Genomic DNA, 20,535 nt, shown 5'->3' with positions numbered 1-20,535 from the left:
TATTAATCTCCTTGGCCAATACCCAATCTAACCACTAGGTCAGTGAGGAGTATTTGATCATGGCAGCACAATTGCAAGTTCCAGTTGGCCTGGATCCCTATCTTCAGTTTTTCCGACTTATCTTGCACATCAATCCAGCTGATGGCTTTTTAGGGATTTCTGCTCTTCCTGCCTGAATTTTTTTTAAATTGGATGGCAGGTGTCAGCCAATACAAGTAATCTTTTGACATTAAAATAGTCTTAATTAAAGACCAGGGATTGTCAAAAGGTCTTTGCTTGACTCTCTGAATCTCAATATTTCAGGCAGTGGTCAGGATATTAAAGGCTATTCTTTTAGAATGTTTACAGACAAGGGCCCAATCATCTCCAAAAGGAAGTTATTGATAGTTTTGTCAAACACATAGTTCAATTTTTACTGCCCCAATTATAACTCTTTCCAACATTAGGAAAACCCCTAACCTGCATTTATTTTCTTAATAAAAACAAAAATTGCTAGAGATACTCAGGTCAAGCAGCGCTGTGGATGCAATTGGGTTTAAACTTTTTAAACAAGTTTTAAAAGTGATTTACAACTTTAAGATATTCCAAACCAACCAAAAAGACTGAACAAACAAAATCACCTCAGGTCGACGACTTTTCATCAGACATTTGTCACTTTCAATCAAAATTTGACTATTCCCTTTGACTCAAGTAAATTTCTTTTGGATTATGTTCTGACAATAACAAATAACACCGAATGTATTAATTCTAAGTCTTGGATAGACACATTCTGAAGTCCAAGTTATTACAGTGGTGTGTCATTCGACGTCTGCCCTCAAGTTCCTAAATTCTTAAAACTTCTGGATCTCTTGCTATGTTTTATCAACAACCTTATAGTTCAAAAAGCCATTATCACCCCATTTAAAAAACACAGAATCCATGTCCTGCAGGGAAATTTCCATCTAAAGTTAAAAATATTAATCTTAACATCATCAGTTAATACTGTCTGCTGAACTAAGAACTGTCAGTGGAAAGGGTTAGCTTCTTTCTGCATTCCAAAGACATCAGACAGAACAGTTTAATTTAGGCATAATTCATGGATCTCAAAAAATACTTTTTCCAGTAAAATGACAGTCAAGCTCTCCCCAGCTGTAGATTACTCCACTAATTAACTACTGTCAGTAAATTTTGAAATTAAAGCTCATACAACTTCTCCCAATTTTAATCCAAATTAATATTTTATTAACTGAAGGAAAAAAAGAACAATTTTTAAAAAAGCATGGTGAAAAAAATTGCACATGATTGCACCCAAAACAGTAAATTAAGTCATGTTATTGTAACTGCACCTCTAAAACTCTCCTCTATTAACTTCAAAGTTATTGTAAAATAAAAGCTGAAATAAAGCTGATCCACATTTCACCTGTGGAATAGGTGCAGATTATCCATAATTTAAGCACATAATAAAATTAAAAATACAATTCTGCCTTAATATCAAAAATCTAATTCCAAACTACCCAACTTTTAATGCACTGCACTATAACATCTGGAATAGATTAAGAAACAGGTTAGTAAAACTAACTCTCCCAGAAACAGTTTACACTCTGTCACAGCACACTACAAAGGAGCTGAATGGTGTTTGTGCCAAATGTATAGAAGCTGTGTTCCAAGCACTGCCGCAAGTAACCTACAGCTTATGAGACTGACAGGGCTACATACAGCCAGGTGGGAGCATAGTGTTACCCTCTATTCAGAGTATCCATATTAACCAGAGCAATGAAAGACCTATATTGCCACTACATAATAAACACTTGCAATTTTTTTTACTAGAGTATACCGCACACAGGCCTACTAGCGAATAGAACACTAAGATTTATTGGCTTTGCAATAGTCAACTAAATATTTAATCTACATACGGTACTCATTTATCACATAAGCTAAAGGGTATTGTCTGAAAATTCTCAGTGCTATTAACTTCAGATTGGAAAAGGTCTAATTGTGAACGTCACTGTAGTTTGCAACATTTGAGGTCACCTGACCATCCCTTCTGTCTTATTTGTTTTACAATTTATTGTGTGTAATATTTGTATTTATTATTTTTCATTCATTATTAAATACTACACCAATGTATCCCAAATGTGGTTTATTGATTTTACTGCACTGGACCTTATACAAAAGCTGATCTCTACAAATACATAGTAAGTTCATCCACAAATATGCTATATGTAATGAGTAAAGGAATGGCGAATTCCTTCTGGAAATTTTCATTCAGTTCTTCACTTATCAGGGCTCATCACATTCTCACTCCCACTGAACGTTTGGACTTCTGTAAGGAGGTTCTGAGCTTGAACTTCAGGGGACACTCACTCACTTCGCTCTCTAGGTTCTCGATATTTCCATTCAATGTATTCAAAGATGTCCCTTTCACTTTCCACAGGCAGTGGTTCACCTGGGACTCCTGCGGTCAAGACAGCACAACATTAATGATGCAAGAACCATTTTACTAATATCAAGTCAGAATGGACTAAAACCAGAAATACTCAGGACAGGTAGCATCTGTGGAGATAGAGAAAGATTCAATGTTTCAGAACAATCAGTTTCTATCTGAGCCAAGAAAATTTAAAAATCAAATACGTTTTCAGTTGCAAAATAGGGAGAAGTGCAGAGAACACAATGGGGATGTCTGAAATAGGGTGTGGTCCAAGAGAGACTGAATGAGACACAGAAAGGTTGGTGAAGGATGATTCACCTGGAGAGGATGTCAATAAGGTGGACCTGGGCATTCATGTACAATATTAAAACTAACCAGGGAACAAAAATAAAAGCTAATTTAATGTTATGTATTTTAACTTCAAACCTTGCAATTTATCTGCATTTCTGAGATAAAATACTTCACTTCATGGTACAAGTCAGACACATGCCATAGCATCAGGACTGAGAGTGTAGAGGATAGCCAATATATAGAAATGAGAGGGAAGGGTGAGACAGAGGGTGGTAGACAACATCAGCCATCTCTTTGCCTCCAGTGATGCTGCTCAACCTACTGAGTTCTTCCAGAGTTTTTTTTGCAAGTGGCATAGCATCTTGAGATCTGTGGTAGACCTGCGTGTGATACCCCATTCAAATGGACATACTTATACTTCATGTGTGAGCCACAACAGGCTATTTTACCACAGGAGTAATTATAGCAGAACCCTGATGCTTATACCTGGACTTCCCAACAAGTGTCACTAGACAATACTGAGGAACAGAAACCTTGAAAAAAAATCAGCTAATTAAACAGAGACCAAAGTTAAATTCAGTCACTTCATAGTGTGCAAGACTTAATAAATTTAATTTACTTTCAAATCCATCACATAACTTTCTCTTTAGGACACAATTAACAATTGATATATTGATCTATTTAAGAAAAGAATATTTAATAATGTTTATTCACAGTATGATAGTGCAAGATGAACTAGTTAAATGCTAACATAAGCAGAAACGGCCCTGTGCTCAGGTCAGATCTCAGTGTGGGGTAGTTTTCACCCTTTCCTCTTGGTGTTAACAGCCAATCATCAACCAGCTAAGCTGACCGTTCTTTTCCACCCACAAATGCTATTACAATTCCAGTTGCAACCACTGATTAGCAAGTGATCTAAAAAGGTAGATAAAAGGCAATAAGAGTCCTATTCTTCCTCTTATAATGGATAGCTAGAATGCACCAACAGCAGCTGATACACTAAAGTTAATGCAACTTTCAGTGGAAAAACAAAAGTAAAACTCATTCATTTAAGACCCGAAATCATGTATTTTTTTCCACATACAGATATTAGTCAAAGTAAGAGCAACCCAATAGCTGACAGAGAAGGTACAAGTCTAGTGCACAATGGAAACAAACATCACCAAGTCAAGTTCTGATAACGGTGGTACCTACAAATTCCAAAATAAGCATGTGAAACAGCAAAAGCAGATAAACATAACTAGATAAAAGTCAAAAGGAGATGTAACTAAAAGTTTAGTCCAAGGGATGGATTTTGAAGAGATTTAAAGGAGGAGATATAAAGGTACTGACATTCAGGGAATTTTAGAACTTGTAGTCTAAACTGCGAATCCCCACATTCATCAAAGTAATTCAACTGTCACCTCCATACAGGTAGCTCTAGAGATAATGAATGCTCATCTTCCAAAGTTCTATTGATCCTTGAATTGTTCTTGTTGATTGGAGAATGTGACCCCGTTATTTAAATTGTGAGGGAGAGACTAAGCCTGGAGCTAAACAATTGGTTAGCCACATCCGTAGCAGGAAAAATGCTAGAGTCTATAATGAATCATGTAACAACAAAACATCTTGAAAAGAATAACAGAATCAAGAACTTATCTATCAAATGAAATCACATTTGACTAATCTACTTGAGTTCTTTGAGGATATGACTAGTAGAATACATAAGGGAGAACCAATGGATATGGTGTGTTTGGATTTTCAGAAGACTTCTGCAAGGGTTCCCAACAGGTGGTGGGGTAACCAGGTGAGTGCACACGGGCAACATACTGACATAGATTGAGATCAGTTTGTCATACAGAAAGCCAAGTATAGAAATGAGCAGATCTTTCAAAATGGTAGGCTGGGACTAATGGGGTATCACAAGGAATGATGTGTGGGCCCCAGATACTCACAATCTATATCCATGGTTTGGCAGAGGAGACCAAATGTCACATTTCTAAATTTGAGTTAGAAGTGTGAGGAGGAAGATGCAAAAAGGCTTCAAGGGAATATAGGCAAATTGAGTAGGTGGGCAAGAACATGACAGATGCAATGCAATGTGGAAAAATGTAAAGTTGTCCACTATGATGCACAAAACAGAAGTGAAGAGTATTTTTTTTAATGAGAGAATGAGTAATGGTGATGTTCAAAGGGAGCTAGGTATCCACATACACAAGTCACTGAAAGCCAACAAGTGATCAGGATGGCAAATGGTATGTTGGCATTTATTATGAGAGGATCTGAGTATATAGGCAATTATATAGGCTTAGGCGAGACTGCATCTGAAATGTTGTGTACAGTTTTGCTCTCCTTACCTAAACAAAAGATTATACTTGCCAAAGAGGAAATACAACGAAGATTCAATAGATTTGCCCAGAGGAGAGATTGAGTAGAGTAGGCCTGTATTTTCTACTGTTAAGAAAAATGAGAGGAGATCACATTGAAGCTACCTAAATTCTAGTAGCAGGTTGGATGCAGAGAAGTTGTTCTGTTTGTTGAGGTGTCCAGAACCAGGGGGTCACAGTTTCAGAATGAAGGATAGGCTATTTAGGGCTGAGATGAGCAGGATTTTTTTCATGCACATGTTGGAGAATCTTTAGAATGCTTTACTCCACACGACTATAGAGGCTTAGTCATTCAGTTCATTCAAAACAGAGATCAATAGATTCCTAGATATTAAGGGATATGGGGAGACTGCATGAAAATGGCATTGAGGTAGAAGATCGTGATGTATAGCAGAAAAGGATCAAAAGGCCAAACATTTACTCCTACCCCTATTTCTTATGTTCACCCAGCAGCAGTCCTGCCAACAGCTCCTTCTCTGCCACCTTAACCATGCAGCTATCTGTGATATCAATTTTTTGAAATGCATCCCTTTGAAAAACTGTTAATCCGTGCACATTGATTGGACAACACAAGTATAAATCAGTAACAAATGTGACAATTTAATGCGCAAGGAATGCCATGTAAAAAAATGAATACTATTCAATGTCTCACTGCTGAAGTTGGCTTGATTCTGACAAATATGATGTGCTGTTGGGTCTTCAATAAATGAGCAGAGATAAATGAAACTCATCAGCCATCTAGCCTACCCTGCACGAACTCCAGACTTCCTCAACTTGCTCCACAAAGATTAGTTTATATTGTACAAAGGATCTGAAAGCCTCACCAGTAGGTCTGGAGACAGACTTAATATTCTACATTCAACGCAATCTTTGAGGCCTAACACTGACTTTGTAATAGAAAGTTGTTAGTTTGGAGTCGAAACTCTCTTCCCAAACATATAAAGGTACTTCATAATGAAACAGACCTTTCTGTTTTCAATGAGATTAACACTTGTAATATTGTATATAGTGTCCCTCCCAGTGCTGGCCTTCTGCACAAACATCTATTTCTTACCACCCAGTATGAAACTGTTCAAATTAAATTTCCTTCAGTTGGGGTGTCCAAACTTTTGAAGCAGATATACCCTTTCAAGATTGGAAAGTTTTTACATCATAATCAAAAACTTATCCTACCACAGCACAAAAGTTCTCACGAAGGTTTCCTTGAATGAAGAATCGTTGAAGCTTATATTTTATTGAAACCATTTTCAAATGCTATATGATGAAGTTGCATCAAGTCTACAACAAAATGACTATTCAACCAAGTTTTCATGCTCTATATATGCCTCCCACTCTCTACCTGTAACACTATAAACATGTCATACTATTACTTTCTCTAGTATTCCCAATGAATTTTTAGTGACCATCCTACACTTAACGTCTCTTGTTTTAAACTCCCACATTAGTGGGAACATTTTCTCTACACCTACCCTATCAAACCTATTCATTATCTGAAAAGCCATAATTTCTCAGGAAATACAGGACTGGAAATTTTACATCACTTTAAAAGGCACATTGATCTGTCACTCTGCAGGGGATCTACCCAGATTTGTGCGAGACTCCTTAGCAGTTAAATTCTACCCTGAGCCTTGTACTATAGAACTGGCCCTGCACTACTGGCACACTAAGAATATCTGATCAGCTTTTGAAAAAATTCAACTATTCTATTACACAAAAGCATTGTGTAATTCTTTTACAAAATCTTGGTATTTCTAAGCCAAATGACTGAATTTAATCATACTTACCTGCTAAGTAATATCCTCTCAGTTCTGGTATCAATCTCGTGAATCTTTTTTGCATCTTCTCCATTTCCTTTTTTTTACAATTTGGAGACAAAAACTATGTGCAGTACACACAGAGGGATCTAACTGTGGTTTGATGCATTTAATATAATTTTTATACTTTTAACTTCCAACTTAATTTCCTTTTCAAAGTAAATCAAATGTAAAAAAAAACTACAGCAATAAAAATAGAAAATTATGGGATTTAGATTAAGCCCTTTCAAAAAAGCTTTTGTGGCCTTGCAATATTTTATGAACATGTATAGGTAATTCCTTTCTCTCCTCAATCCCATTTAAATTCAAGCTTCCATATGTGACCTCTTTATTCAAAAAGCATCATCTTACATTTATTCATTGACCAATTTCGTGCTTATTCAGCAAATTTATTCATGTCTAATATTCTAGTCACATTCTTTGTACTCACAACAGCTGTAACGCAGAGACTGAAAGTTTCCTTTGAAGGTTAAACTTAATAAACAATAAGTCCTGCACTCAGAGAAATAACAATAAATTTATATCAAAATAAATTTATGTCAGATGTAGCTGGAAGAGATTTAGGAAGCAGATTTTCAATAGCTTATTAAGCTTATTAATTGAAATACACTATTACAAAAGGTTTTGTAAATGTTTTTTAGGACTTTTTAAAAGTCTCTAATAGTTTTGTAATTTATATATTTCAAAGCGGCCAAATGTTATAAAGTGTTTAAAACTTTTAAAGTTCTTTAATGTTTCTGAAACATTTGAGAAGTTTAATCTCCAATCAGTCAAGTTACGACTGGGACCTGTCTGAGTCTACTGCCATTTTTTTTTCTGATTTTGTGGTCAGGGCTAGTTAGAGTCATAGAATCAGAGTACTACAGCACAGAAACAGGCCCTTCGGCCCATCTACTCCATGCTGACCTGATCTTCTGCCTAGTCCCATCTACCCGCACCCGGACCATATCCCTCCAAACCCCCCTCATCCATGTACCTATCCAAACTTCTCTTAAATGTTACAATTGAACCCACATCTACCACTTCTGCTAGCAGCTCGTTCCACACTCGCACTCTGGTGAAGAAGTTTCCCTTCAGATTCCCCTTAAATATTTCACCTTTCATCCTAAACCTATGTCCTCTAGTTCTAGTCGCATCCAACCTTAAGGGAAAAAGCGTGCATGCATTCACCCTATCTATACCCCTCATAATTTTGTACACCTCTATAAGATCTCACCTCATTCTCCTGCATTCCAGGAAATAAAGTCCTAACCTATTCAACTGTTCCCTATAACTCAGGTCCTCAAGTCCCGGCAACATCTGTGTAAATTTTCTCTGCACTCTTTCAAGCTTATTGATACCTTTCCTGTAGGTAGGTGACCAGAACTGCACACAATACTCTAAATTCGGCCTCACCAACGTCTTGTACAACTTCAACAAAATACACCAACTCCTGTACTCAGTACCCTGATTTATAAATGCCAATATACCAAAAGCTCTTTTTATGACCCTATCTACCTGTGATGCCACTTTCAAGGAATATGGATCTGTATTCCCAGGTCCCTTTGTTCTACCGTACACCTCAGTGCCCTACCAGTCTTACCCTGGTTTGTCCTCCCTAAGTGCAATGTCTCACACTTGTCTGCATTAAATTCTATCTGCCATTTTTCGGCCCATTTTCCCAGCTGGTCAAGATCACACTGCAAGCTTTGATAGCCTTCCTCGCTGTCCACTATGCCCCCCAATCTTGGTGTCATCTGAAAATTTGCTGATCCAGTTTACCATATTACCATCTAAATCATTTTTACAGTTTGCCACATTATCATCTCAACCATTTAACATCTCAATCATTAATTGCCTACATAATGACATTTAGATCAGGCAATTGCCCAGCATTTCATTCAAACTGATGTTGGGAAGATTAGTGAAGGTATATTTTTATTAATGTTAGCAAACACTATCTGTCAAATACATTACTTATGAAATGGCACAGAACAAACTGCTATTGTTCAGAAAAAGAATAAGAGGCATAAGGGAAGTGGATGAAAGCAGATTAGGAAGGGCGGCAAGTCTTCGAGTGGGTGTAGAAGGGATTTACTGAATAAACTGTAGGAAGGGGTGACCTCAAATATGTGAAGAGACCTGGAGAACTGCAGTTGTTTTCTTAGACTCGGTGAGATTAAGAGGAGTTTTAATAAACAAGCCAATAATCATAGTTGTTCAACTGAAATATTAAAGAGAATCAGTTTCCAGTAGAGAAGAACCTGTAAGAAGAGGACACAGATCTGATTTTGTCACAGGAGTACAGCTGACATTTGAAATATTTATTTCATCTGAAACTTGTGATCCAGGACACTCTGTCCAGTAAGGAGATGGAAACAGAAACGATGGTAACCAAAATGGAACCGAATAAATACCCGGATAAAATCAAAATATTAGGGAAAGGAGAAAGCAATGGAGTGGAATTAACATCTTTTCAAAGATGTGCTGCATTATTTTATGATTCTAAGACCTCAGAATTTAGAGATACACCTGACAAATATCATTAAAAGCAAAGTGCAGTGCTAGAGTTAAACATGCAAGGGTCAGTGTCGGCAGCACAACAAGAAGTGCAATTACTATTACTCAAGTTCCTGGGCGTCAACGTCTCAGAGGATCTACCTTGGGCCCAACACATTGATGCAATGATGAAGAAGGCACACCATGGCTCTTCTTCATTAGGAGTTTGAGGAGATTTGGTATCTCACCAAAGACTCTTGCAAATTTCTACAGATGTACAATGGAGAGCATTCTGACTGGTTGCACCACTGCCTGGTATGGAGGATCCAATGTGCAGGATTGAACAAGGTTGCAGAGGGTTGTAGACTCAGCCAGCTCCATCATGGACACAACACTTCCCGCCATCGAGGACATCTTCAAGGGGCGGTGCCTCAAGCATCGGTACATGATCTCTTCACATTACTACCATCGGGGAGGAGGTACAGGAGACTGAAGACCCACACTCAACGTTTCAGGATCAGCTTGTTCCCCTACGCCATCAGATTTCTGAACGGTCCATGAACCCATGAACACTACCTCGTTATTCCTCCTTTGCACTAGTTATTTATTTTTGTAACTTATAGTAATTTTTACGTGTTTGTCTTGCACTGTACTACTGCCACAAAACAACAAATTTCACAACATACATCAGTGATAATAAACCTGATTCTGATTCACAGGAAGTAGTCTCAAGAAAATGCCAATTTGATTTCATGTGAGTTTCTACAACCATTGACACACAGTTAGAATATATTTCAAACTCCATGTTTTGATAATAGTATAGGAGAAAAGATGAGCTCAGCTTTTTATTTCTTTCCACAATCCCTCTTGCAGAACAAAGGAAGTCTGATTTATATACAGTATTTTATATAGGCCCCAACTAATATTTGTGGAGCATTTTTGATACTTGATCATATCTTTTCATTTGCAAATGGAACTGATTAGAGTATCAGACTCTCACCACATTATCTTAATTTGCTTTCCACCACTGCCAGCATTGAGAATACATAATTTTGTTAGCTATTTATTGACTTAGACACAGTATTTTAACACTCCCTTGCTCTCTGTCCCCTTTTACACATATTAAAATAATAATGCAAAATGAGCTAGCTCATGGTACTGGTAACATTGGCTACAATCCTTTTATGGTTTTGGCTATCGTATAAGAATAACTGATAAAATTATAACTTTGCACATTCTGCACAAAAATCACCAACATTGATTTAAAAAAAAGTACTTGTGAAATATTTCCAATCCAATGTGTTGAAAAACAGCACAAGGTGATTTGGTTTGACGGGACACAAAGCAATATTTTCTACATCAATCATGGAGAGGATAAATGGGTTCAAGTTGTAAGCATCTAGTTGATAATAATTCCTGACTTTTATATTTTCTGAAGAGCTCGCCATCAGAATTCTTTATTGATTGTCATTTACCATGGGGTTCATAATTAAAATTAACTTTGTAGTTGATCTATTCTTTTAAAGCAGCTTAATTTTTTGATTTTTTAAAATAAATTTATTAAAGGAACATTCAAGTTCTGTTATATTGAGGCTTCCAATATCATTCAGCGCTTACCTGTGATTCCCAGTGGGCGAATAGTGTACTCATTCAATGTGAAGCCTTTTTCCAGTGCCTGGGTCCGCATGTTCTTGTTAAAAAGATCACTGCCAGTGAAGTAAAGCACACCACAGAAATACTGATCTTTTGGAATAAGCCTGCAAGAGGAAAAGCACAAGCCACATGACAATAAGTTATCAGATAATGGAGAATTTTGAATCCTAAACTTACTCATACTGGGGTAATATGTTAACTCGATCAATTTCTGAAATAATCCCAACTGGAACTTCACTTCTAAAAATAACAGGAACAACCAAAACTCTCTTCAGAGGCACACCTGTATCCTCCTTAGCATCGTTTCTGAACTGCTGATCCACGGATCCTGATTCCAGCATTATATCCAGAGTATCTGCAGTCAAGCTACATGTATAGAGACTGGTGCTCTTCGAAGGATTAGACTGTAGCTGCTCTACAGAGAGAACAAATTCTAACGGATGCTTCTAGCACTGACTTTAAATGATGGAAATGCTGCTAAATCAGTATCACTGAATGATCCATTTCATAATACTATTTTCAGCTGAATAGCACTCCACACTCAGCAAAATAAGGCTGATACTATTAATTATGCACATTGCAGACACAAGAGTTTTGCAAAAAGATTATATGTGATTATTTTATTCATATTCTCCTTGAAAGAAATTCTGTCAAGTAGCTTTAATTTCCTGTAGGGTAAGCCATTGTGTAACAATTGTAGCAGGGTCAGATCCAAGAAATAAATACCTAATTTGTTTAAAAACAAAGTAGGAGAAAAAAAGCAAAACTTTTTATATTAGAGATAATAGGATTTCATTTAAATCATTTAAAGCTGAATAAATCATTTACAGAAGTTACTCTTGTTGCCAGATCAAAAGTCCTCACTTGAACAGCCTAATAAGCTCTTAATTAATTGTTATTTTTTATCCTAATTAATTAAGTTTTCATTAACTCCATTTCATTTATGAATAATCAAATACTGAGTAAGTTTCAAGCTGGTTTTATTGACTTCATATTGAAACTTGCTCGTTGCATAATGCTGGTGGAAAATGCTCCGCCTATAGTATCAAATGGAACTGAATCTGATGTGAATTCAATTAGCAAAGAATACTGAGTTCAAGATATCCACTGTGCTTAAGCTAAAAAAAAAACAAAGATAAACACAACAATGAACTAATGACAATTTAGACAGGTAAATGATACTGGAAAATAACAAGAATGATAACTTTACCTAAAAGCAAAAAGGATATTCATTAGCACGAGAATGGTAAAGGTAATGGTAAAACCAGCCATAGCAGTCAGTATAGTTGGAAGCAACAAACGGCCCCTCCATGATCACAGAGATGAAACCATTTGAACACTTTTTTCTTATCTTCCTGAAGCAGCCAATGAAACATAATGATTGGCTATACATTTTTTATTACACTAAAAAAATTATAATGTTCAAATCTCATCTGCATTTTAGCAATCCACTTGTTCATCTGTAATTCTTCCCCTATGCACAATATACTACCTAAACCACATTGTTAGATATTTGCTTCATGCATTCATTTTTGTTTTTATTCCAATGTTAAAATTGGTTTTATTTTTATCTTAATGCTTTAATTAATTTCAAGCACTTTAGGGTGTGCTCAATTAAATTTCCTATATGATTTATATTTTAATTATTTTGAAAAATTATTTAAGACTCTTTAAAATATTCAGAAGGCTGTCAACGCACTTCAGAGGCAACATGCAGATACTGAAGGTCTGCAAAGTATCCGAATGCCAAACAATAAGATTTTTAGCAAACACAAAACAGGAGGTGCATTATTAAATTTAAAAGCCACAGACACAGCAAGTGCCTACGTGGAACAGTCAAAACTTTAAACAATTGCAGCCAGTTGAAGAGATGCTATCTTCATGGAAATCTCCCCTCCATCATTGGGAATTTTATGCATCCTGAAATTACAGATCAGTTTTTTTGAACATTCAATCCTTGATCCTCTCTAACCTCAATCAAGAAGTGCAACACAAGCAAAATTAGTACAGCTGAAAATCAAAATGGCATTTTTTAAAGATCCATTCCATATCCCAACTTGAATAAAGTTTCAGTCTATCATTGCTCTGCTCTACTTTGCCTTCTGTTTGTGCAAACCCCTATCTTTGCAAACGCTAGGCCTGTAACATCCCAAGATATTGACGTTGTCCAAGTCTGGCCTCTAAAATTGGTGGCCATGCCTTTAGCTGTAAAGGCTTTAAGCTCTGATGTTCACTGTTAAATCTTCTCCATCTTTCCATATCTCTATCCTCTTTTAAGATGCTGCTTAAAACCAAGCTTTTGGGCTGCTTTTGTTCAAGGGGTCTAACAGCGCTTGTGCCTTGGCACCTGTCTTTTTGTTGAGTTCTCCTGTGTAACACCTTGATATATTTTTGGCTATATAAATTGAAGTTTGCTGGAATGCACAGTGAACAGATATTTCATAGTCTAATGATGATATCTCACGCTGTTCTTTACATGAGGAAATCCTTATATACGAGTTGGCAGTTGGAAACCATTGCATATACTTTGACAAAACTTTGGATAAATTCAACAAAGATATTATAAATTAGTGATTAATGCTGGTAGGAATGTTATACAGAATTGGTGCACTTGTACAATATAAAAAAATGTTCAACATGGAGATTGCCAAATTCTGTTCTTTTTAAAAGATAATACTGCACACTCTGATAATATTAAGCAGATACTGTTAATGTTACCAACATTTAAATAGAGAATGGATGAACAAATTAGAGAATTTAATGAAAATGCTTGAAAGATGCATCATTGAATAAAGAAGAAAAAAGTGAGCATTCAAAGACTTTGTCAAAAGAAATGCAGTAACAAAGGTTTTTGTTAACTTAGAATTTGGAGATTAAGTTGCTGAGGGTATAGAGATTCATTCTCAGGATACGGCAAGGCAAGGATGACACTTATTGTTCAAATTGCCCTTGGGAAAGTGGCTGTGAATCTGAACCACCACAAGGCACTTTAATAGTAGGATTTGAGACTTTGATCTGAGATCTTGTGGAAAAGACTGCATTGCTTTACTTATTGTTCTGTTTTATAGACTCCATTTTTTTATATGTCACTCTGGCCTATATCCCAAGAACTTCCTTACTTTACATTACATCTTTTATTCATGAGAAACCAGAATTCTTATAAACACAGAAATCTTTGCAGCTTCCTGAAAAATGGTTTGAACTGTGACGCTGGCACTCTGCCAATGTTCTAGACTTTTATTGCCATGTAAACAGGAATGTAGCTGGCAATAAAAAGGTTCATTTTTTTTTATTTGTTCCCTTCAGGCCAATCAGGCAAAGCACATCCAGCTAGGAGATCCAGACCACACTATAGGACCACCATCAATCCGTTATTTGAATAGCCACTTGAAGATGTAAATAAAGCAAATATCAGAACAGAAACTTGAGAATGTGTTCCAGCCATACTGAGGGACTGTTGTGTACTATGGCTCACTGAAACGTGACTTGCACCTGCCTCACCTGACTGTGCTATTCAACCTGAGGGCTTCTCAATTCATCGAATGGACTGTACAGCGTCCTCAGGCAAAGATAAAGGTGGAGGGGTCTGCTTCCTAATCAGTAACTTGTGGTGCTCGGACGTGACGGTCCTGGCGAGCTCCTGCTCACCCAGCCTGGAATATCTAACGGTGAAGTGTCGACCATTCTATCTGCCAAGGGAGTTCACTTCAGCTATAATGATGGCAGTCTACATCCCACCACAGACGGACATGAAGTCTGCACTCAATGAGCTATACACCATGGTCAACAACCTTGAGACAGGATACCCTAAGGCCCTCTTCATTACTGCAGGTGACTTCAATCAGGCCAACCTCAAGAGTGTGTCACCAAAATACTACCAGCACATCTCCTGCCCTACCAGGGGCGCTAACACCCTTGACCACTGCTATACAATCATCAAAGATGCCTTCCGAGCCACCCCTCGTCCTCACTTTGGGAAATCAGACCACCAGGCTGTGCTCCTCCTCCCTGCATACAAACAGAAACTGAAATGAAAGGATCCGGTACAGAGAGCCATGCAGTGCTGGTCTGAGGAAGCAGATGAGCTCCTACGTGACTGCTTTGAGACAGTGCACTGGTCCATGTTCAAAGACTCAGCTGCCAGCCTTGATGAGTATGCCACCACCATCACAGACTTTATCAGCAAGTGTGTGGAGGATTGTGTACCAAAGAAGACAATATGGGTGTTCCCAAACAGGAAACCATGGATGACCCGGGAGATCCACTCCCTACTGAAATCAAGGACTGCTGCACACAAATCTGGTGATCCTGATCTGTACAAGGAATCAAGATATGACCTTCAGAAAGCTATCAGGGATGCCAAGAGGCAATACCGACTCAAAATAGTCCCAGACCAGCCGTCAGTTATGGCAGGGCTTACATGCCATAACAGGCTACAAGACGAAGATGGGCTGCATAGTTAACAACAGCGCATCCCTTCCTGATGAACAATGCATTCCATGAGCATTTTGAACAGAAGGGAAGTGGATCGTCACCACCCACCCTGACAGCCTGCAATGCAACTGAACCTGTGATCGCTGTGGAGGACGCAAGATCAGTCTTCTGGAGAGTGAACACGAAGAAAATGTCTGACCCAGATGGTGTCCCTGGCCGTGTGATCAGGTCTTGTGCTGATCAGCTGGCAGAAGTATTTGCGGACATATTTAACCTCTCCCTGCTTCAATCTCAGGTTCCCACCTGTCTTAAGAAGACCACTATCATGCCGGTACTGAAGCAAAGCAAGGTAACATGCCTCAATGACTAACAACCAGTGGCTCTGACATCCACCATCATGCAGTGCTTTGAGAGGCTGGTCCTGGCACGCATCAACTCCAGCCTCCCAAACAATCTCGACCCACTGCAATTCACCTATCGCTGAAACAGGTCTACAGTGGATGCAATCTCCCTGGCCCTACACTCAGCTCTGGAGCATCTGGACAGTAAAGACACCTACGTTAGACTATTGTTTATTGACTACAGCTCTGCCTTCAATACAATAATCCCAAGCAAACTTGTCACCAAACTCCAAGACCTAGGACTCAACACCTCCCTCTCTAACTGGATCCTTGACTTTCTAACCAACAGACCGCAATCAGTGAGGATTGGCAGCAATACCTCTGGCACGATTATTCTCAACACTGGTGCCCCACAAGGCTGCGCCCTCAGCCCTCTACTCTACTCCCTATACACTCATGACTGTGTGGCCAGATTCTGCTCTAACTCCATCTACAAGTTTGCAGATGATACCACCGTTGTAGGCCGTATCTCAAACAGTGACGAGTCGGAGTACAGGAAGGAGACAGAGAGCTTAGTGGAATGGTGTCATGACAACAACCTTTCCCTCAATGTCAACAAAACAAAAGAGCTGGTCATTGACTTCAGGAGAGGGGGTGGTGTACATGTACCTGTGTACATCAACGATGCTGAGGTCAAGAGGGTTGAGAGCTTCAAGTTCCTGGGAGTGAACATCATCAACAGCCTGACCTGGTCTAATCACATAGATGCCACAGCCAAGAAAGCTCACTAGCGCCTCTACTTCCTCAGGAGGCTAAAGAAATTCAGTTTGTCCCCTTTGACACTCACCAACCTTTATCGATGCACCACAGAAAGCATCCTATCTGGATGCATCACAGCTTGGTACAGCAACTGCTTTGCCCAGGACCGCAAGAAACTGCAGAGTTGTGGACACAGCCCAGCGCATCACGGACACCAGCCTCCCCTCCTTGGACTCTGTCTTTACCTCTCGCTGTCTTGGCGAAGCAGCCAGCATAATCAAAGACCCCACCCACCCAGGACATTCTCTCTTCTCTACTCTTCCATCAGGTAAAACAGTGGTTTTCAACCTTTATCATGCTGCGGACCCCCAGAACATGTCCTTGTTAGATGGTGGACCGCCAAAGTCCACAATATCAAACAATCGATAATTCATGCATACAACACTTCAATTACTGCACATAGGCCCTATTGAAATAGTGACTATTTCAATCACCGATAATTACCAGTGGTGTCTTTCAGTGTTCAGATCAACGTGAAGGTTGTGCCTGTTTTGCACTGCAGAGTTTGTCCAAACGTGGTGGTATGTGTGACAAACATGCGACATGTCATCCTCAATATTCAGTCTTGATCTGTATTTGGTTTTCATGGCAGTGACTGCAGAAAATTCTATTTCGCACAAGTAAGTGGTTGCAAATGGTAACAGAACATTGACGGCTTTGCCGGACAGCAGTGGATACTCCTGGGAACATGCTATCCAGAACGACAACAGTGACATTCAGTTGAACTGCAAGCGCAAAGTCCTGTCAGATGACAGTTCAGCCAGTTCTTCTTGTTCACGTCCAGTTAAATCAGTAAGCATGAATTCAAACGGATTTCAAATCCAATCAAACATGCTCGTGTCATCGTTGCCGAAATACTCATGGAAATAATGTGACAGCTGTTGAATATGGTTCAAAACGGGGCTTGCAATGGCCTCTGTCTTAGTCTCGTTCACTGTCAGAAAGTCAGCCAGCAACGGAAACATATCATAGATGCCTTGCTCGCATCTTCCCTTCCAGATACGGAGTTTTTTCTGGAAGGCATTGATTTTGTCATGCGTTTTCAGAACATTTGAGCCAGGTCCTTGCAACGATAGATTTAAGCTGTTCAAAATTGTAAAAATATCTGCAAGATAAGCTAATCTGGCAACCCACGTCTCATCTGTCAAGAACTGTGCCAATGATCTGTTACGCTCATTTAGAAAAATGAGCAGTTCATCTCGCAGTTCATATACACGCTGCACAACGCGGCCTCGTGACAGCCATCTGACTTCTGTATGTAGCAACAAATGCTTATGCTCGGCTTCCATTTCACGGCATACGTTTTCAAACAAATGATGATCGAGCAGCCTGGCTTTGACAAAGTTAATGATTTTAATGCACATGGAAAACACATCCACAAGATTTTCATCCATATCCTTTGCAGCCAAAGCCTCACGGTGAATCATGCAGTGGGTTGCTGCTACATGTGGAGCTACTTCTTTCACTTGTGCGACTAGACCTGACTTCCGCCCCGTCATTGCGGCAGCACCATCCATACATACTCCAACACACTGTGTCCACACCACTGCCGATTATACAAAAAAAGTGTCAAGCACACAGAAAAGTTCTTCACCAGTTGTATGCCCTGGAAGCGCCTTGCAAAACAAAAATTCTTCCAAAGCCTCTCCTTCCCAGCAATATCGAACATAAACCAACAACTGCGCAGCACTGGCAACATCAGTACTTTCGTCAAGCTGAATTGCAAATCTGACTTGCTGAAGACGTGCTATCAGCTGGCTCTGTATATCTTCCGCCATATCGCCAGTTCTTCTGCTTACTGTGTTATCAGACAGTGGAATGGCTTTCAGTTTTTGACTGGATTCTTTTCCCAGTACAACTTCGCACATATCTACTGTTGCAGGCAGTATAAGCTCTTCTCCAATTGTGTGAGGCTTTCTGGAATGTGCTATTCGTAAATCTACCAAATATGATGCGCGAAGAGCCTTCTCGTTTAGTGGCGCAGGCTGTCATTTTGACTTTCTGCTTGAGGTACAGCTCCTTTTGCCGCTGAAAATATTCCTTCAGCTTACTGGCAATATCTGGATGCACTGTTGTTAAATGGCGCTTCAATTTCACTGGTTTCATTGCATCATTGGACAGTGTTTGCAAACACATAACACAGAGAGGTTGGTCCACATTTGTCCCCACTGCGATGAAGCCATATGAAATGTATTCTGGATCGTACTTTTGTTGTTTTCTCTTTCGGTCACCCTTATCCCTTTCGTTGTCAGAATCTCCCGGTTTCTGGTCAGCTTTTCTCTTCAGAAATTTCTCCATACTCAGCAATACACGTTGGACAGTTTAATTACTACTACTGATAAACAAAATTATCAAAACTAATCTAAAATTTACACGCCTGCGCACTTTTCGTTTAACAGTGACGTCACTGTGGCGTAAATGCACAGTAAGTAAGCAATATTATTAAGGCACACCAACAACGTCACTCAGCCTCACTAACACTACAGTGCACAACAGAATAGTAGTGAGTAGTGAACACTACTGACTACTCTGACTACACAAATCGAATATTAAGCAACAGCTTACCAGAAGGGAACACCATCTAAGTCTCTAAGATTGTCGTCTATAACAGATAGAATAGACATGGCCGATTTTCTGAATAGTGGAAAACTGGAGCAAGCAAGTAAGCTACGTCTTTGTAAAAGGTCGCTTTTCCATTTTTTTCTTGGCTTGCTCGCGGACCCCCTAGCAACCTGCCGCGGACCCCCAGGGGTCCACGGACCACAGGTTGAAAACCTCTGAGGTAGAAGATACAGGAGCCTGAGGGCACGTACCACCAGACTTAAGAACAGCTTCTACCCCGCTGTGATAAGACTATTGAACGGTTCCCTTATACGATGAGAATGGACTATGACCTCACGATCTACCTTGTTGTGACCTTGCACCTTATTGCAGTGCACTTTCTCTGTAGCTGTGACACTTTACTCTGTACTGTTATTGTTTTTACCTGTACTACCTCAATGCACTCTGTACTAACCCAATGTAGCTGCACTGTGTAATGAATTCACCTGTACGATCAGTATGCAAGACAAGTTTATTGTCTTTCCAATACACTGTGTCCACACCAGTGCCGATTGTACAAAAAAAGTGTCAAGCACATGGAAAAGTTCTTCACCGGTTGTACGGTGAGGAGAATATTATGGTACTTCCACATTAATTGGTCGCTCACTTTTCTCCTAATGATGGGAAATTTGCAATTGTCGTTAATGGGTCAGAATTTATTGCTAGCAGTGAGTCTCTTGCACTTACTGCTGATCCATGTGGTAGGTATGTACTTACCTTTTGTGAACCTTCCATTGTAAACCTGTCGGTAGGTGCCATCTTAATCCTAGATGCTAAGATCCTATGTTGCATAATGTAATGTCATCATATGAATGGAGGGAGGGTGTAGGAACAAAACTACCCACTAAAAAATCTGGAAAAAATAGGTTGTCAATAAGCTAAGCTACAAAGATAGGCACATGTCAAATCTGGCAAGGCCTTTAAACATTTCCAAATGTCCCTGCCATTCAGAAACATTCAAAAACAATTTCATTGATTCAATTAAAACATCTCAAACAATATGAAAAATGCAAAAAATTATAAACCCCTAAAAGATTGAAAATAATTGAAACATATAAGTAATCTCAATTAATTAAACAAAGATAAACAGCCGTCCCTTTCCATTACTATGAAAGGAATGACGTTGCTGGATGGACCGCAACATGAGTACTGAGGAATTGCGACAAGTATGCTTTCTGACTTTGGACTCCATGAAGAATCCAATGCCCAAGTAATGTTGAGGAATCACCAACGAAGAACAGCTAGCAAGTGTGGAACTTCTTGTTTGAGTGGGAATATCAGCAGTTTGGCAAAGACATTCCCTGGTAAATTCCAGTCCATTAATTTAGTAT

At 39.0% G+C, this 20,535-nt stretch overlaps 1 protein-coding gene across 1 annotated transcript in view; it reads right to left on the bottom strand.

The window, feature by feature from the left end:
• Positions 1-2,104: 2,104 nt before the first annotated feature.
• polb (polymerase (DNA directed), beta) overlaps positions 2,105-20,535 on the bottom strand; it is a 75,864-nt gene continuing 57,433 nt past the window's right edge. The window contains exons 14-15 of the mRNA XM_052040728.1: positions 10,974-11,113; positions 2,105-2,434 (exon numbers count right to left, since the gene is read on the bottom strand). Of these exons, the coding sequence (XP_051896688.1) occupies positions 2,340-2,434; positions 10,974-11,113 (235 nt within the window). The 3' untranslated portion in view covers positions 2,105-2,339. The remainder of the gene's footprint in view (positions 2,435-10,973; positions 11,114-20,535) is intronic.

Source organism: Pristis pectinata, chromosome 29 (genome assembly GCF_009764475.1).
Source record: "Pristis pectinata isolate sPriPec2 chromosome 29, sPriPec2.1.pri, whole genome shotgun sequence".
Lineage (NCBI taxonomy): Eukaryota > Metazoa > Chordata > Chondrichthyes > Rhinopristiformes > Pristidae > Pristis > Pristis pectinata.
This window is presented reverse-complemented; position numbering and strand designations above follow the sequence as displayed.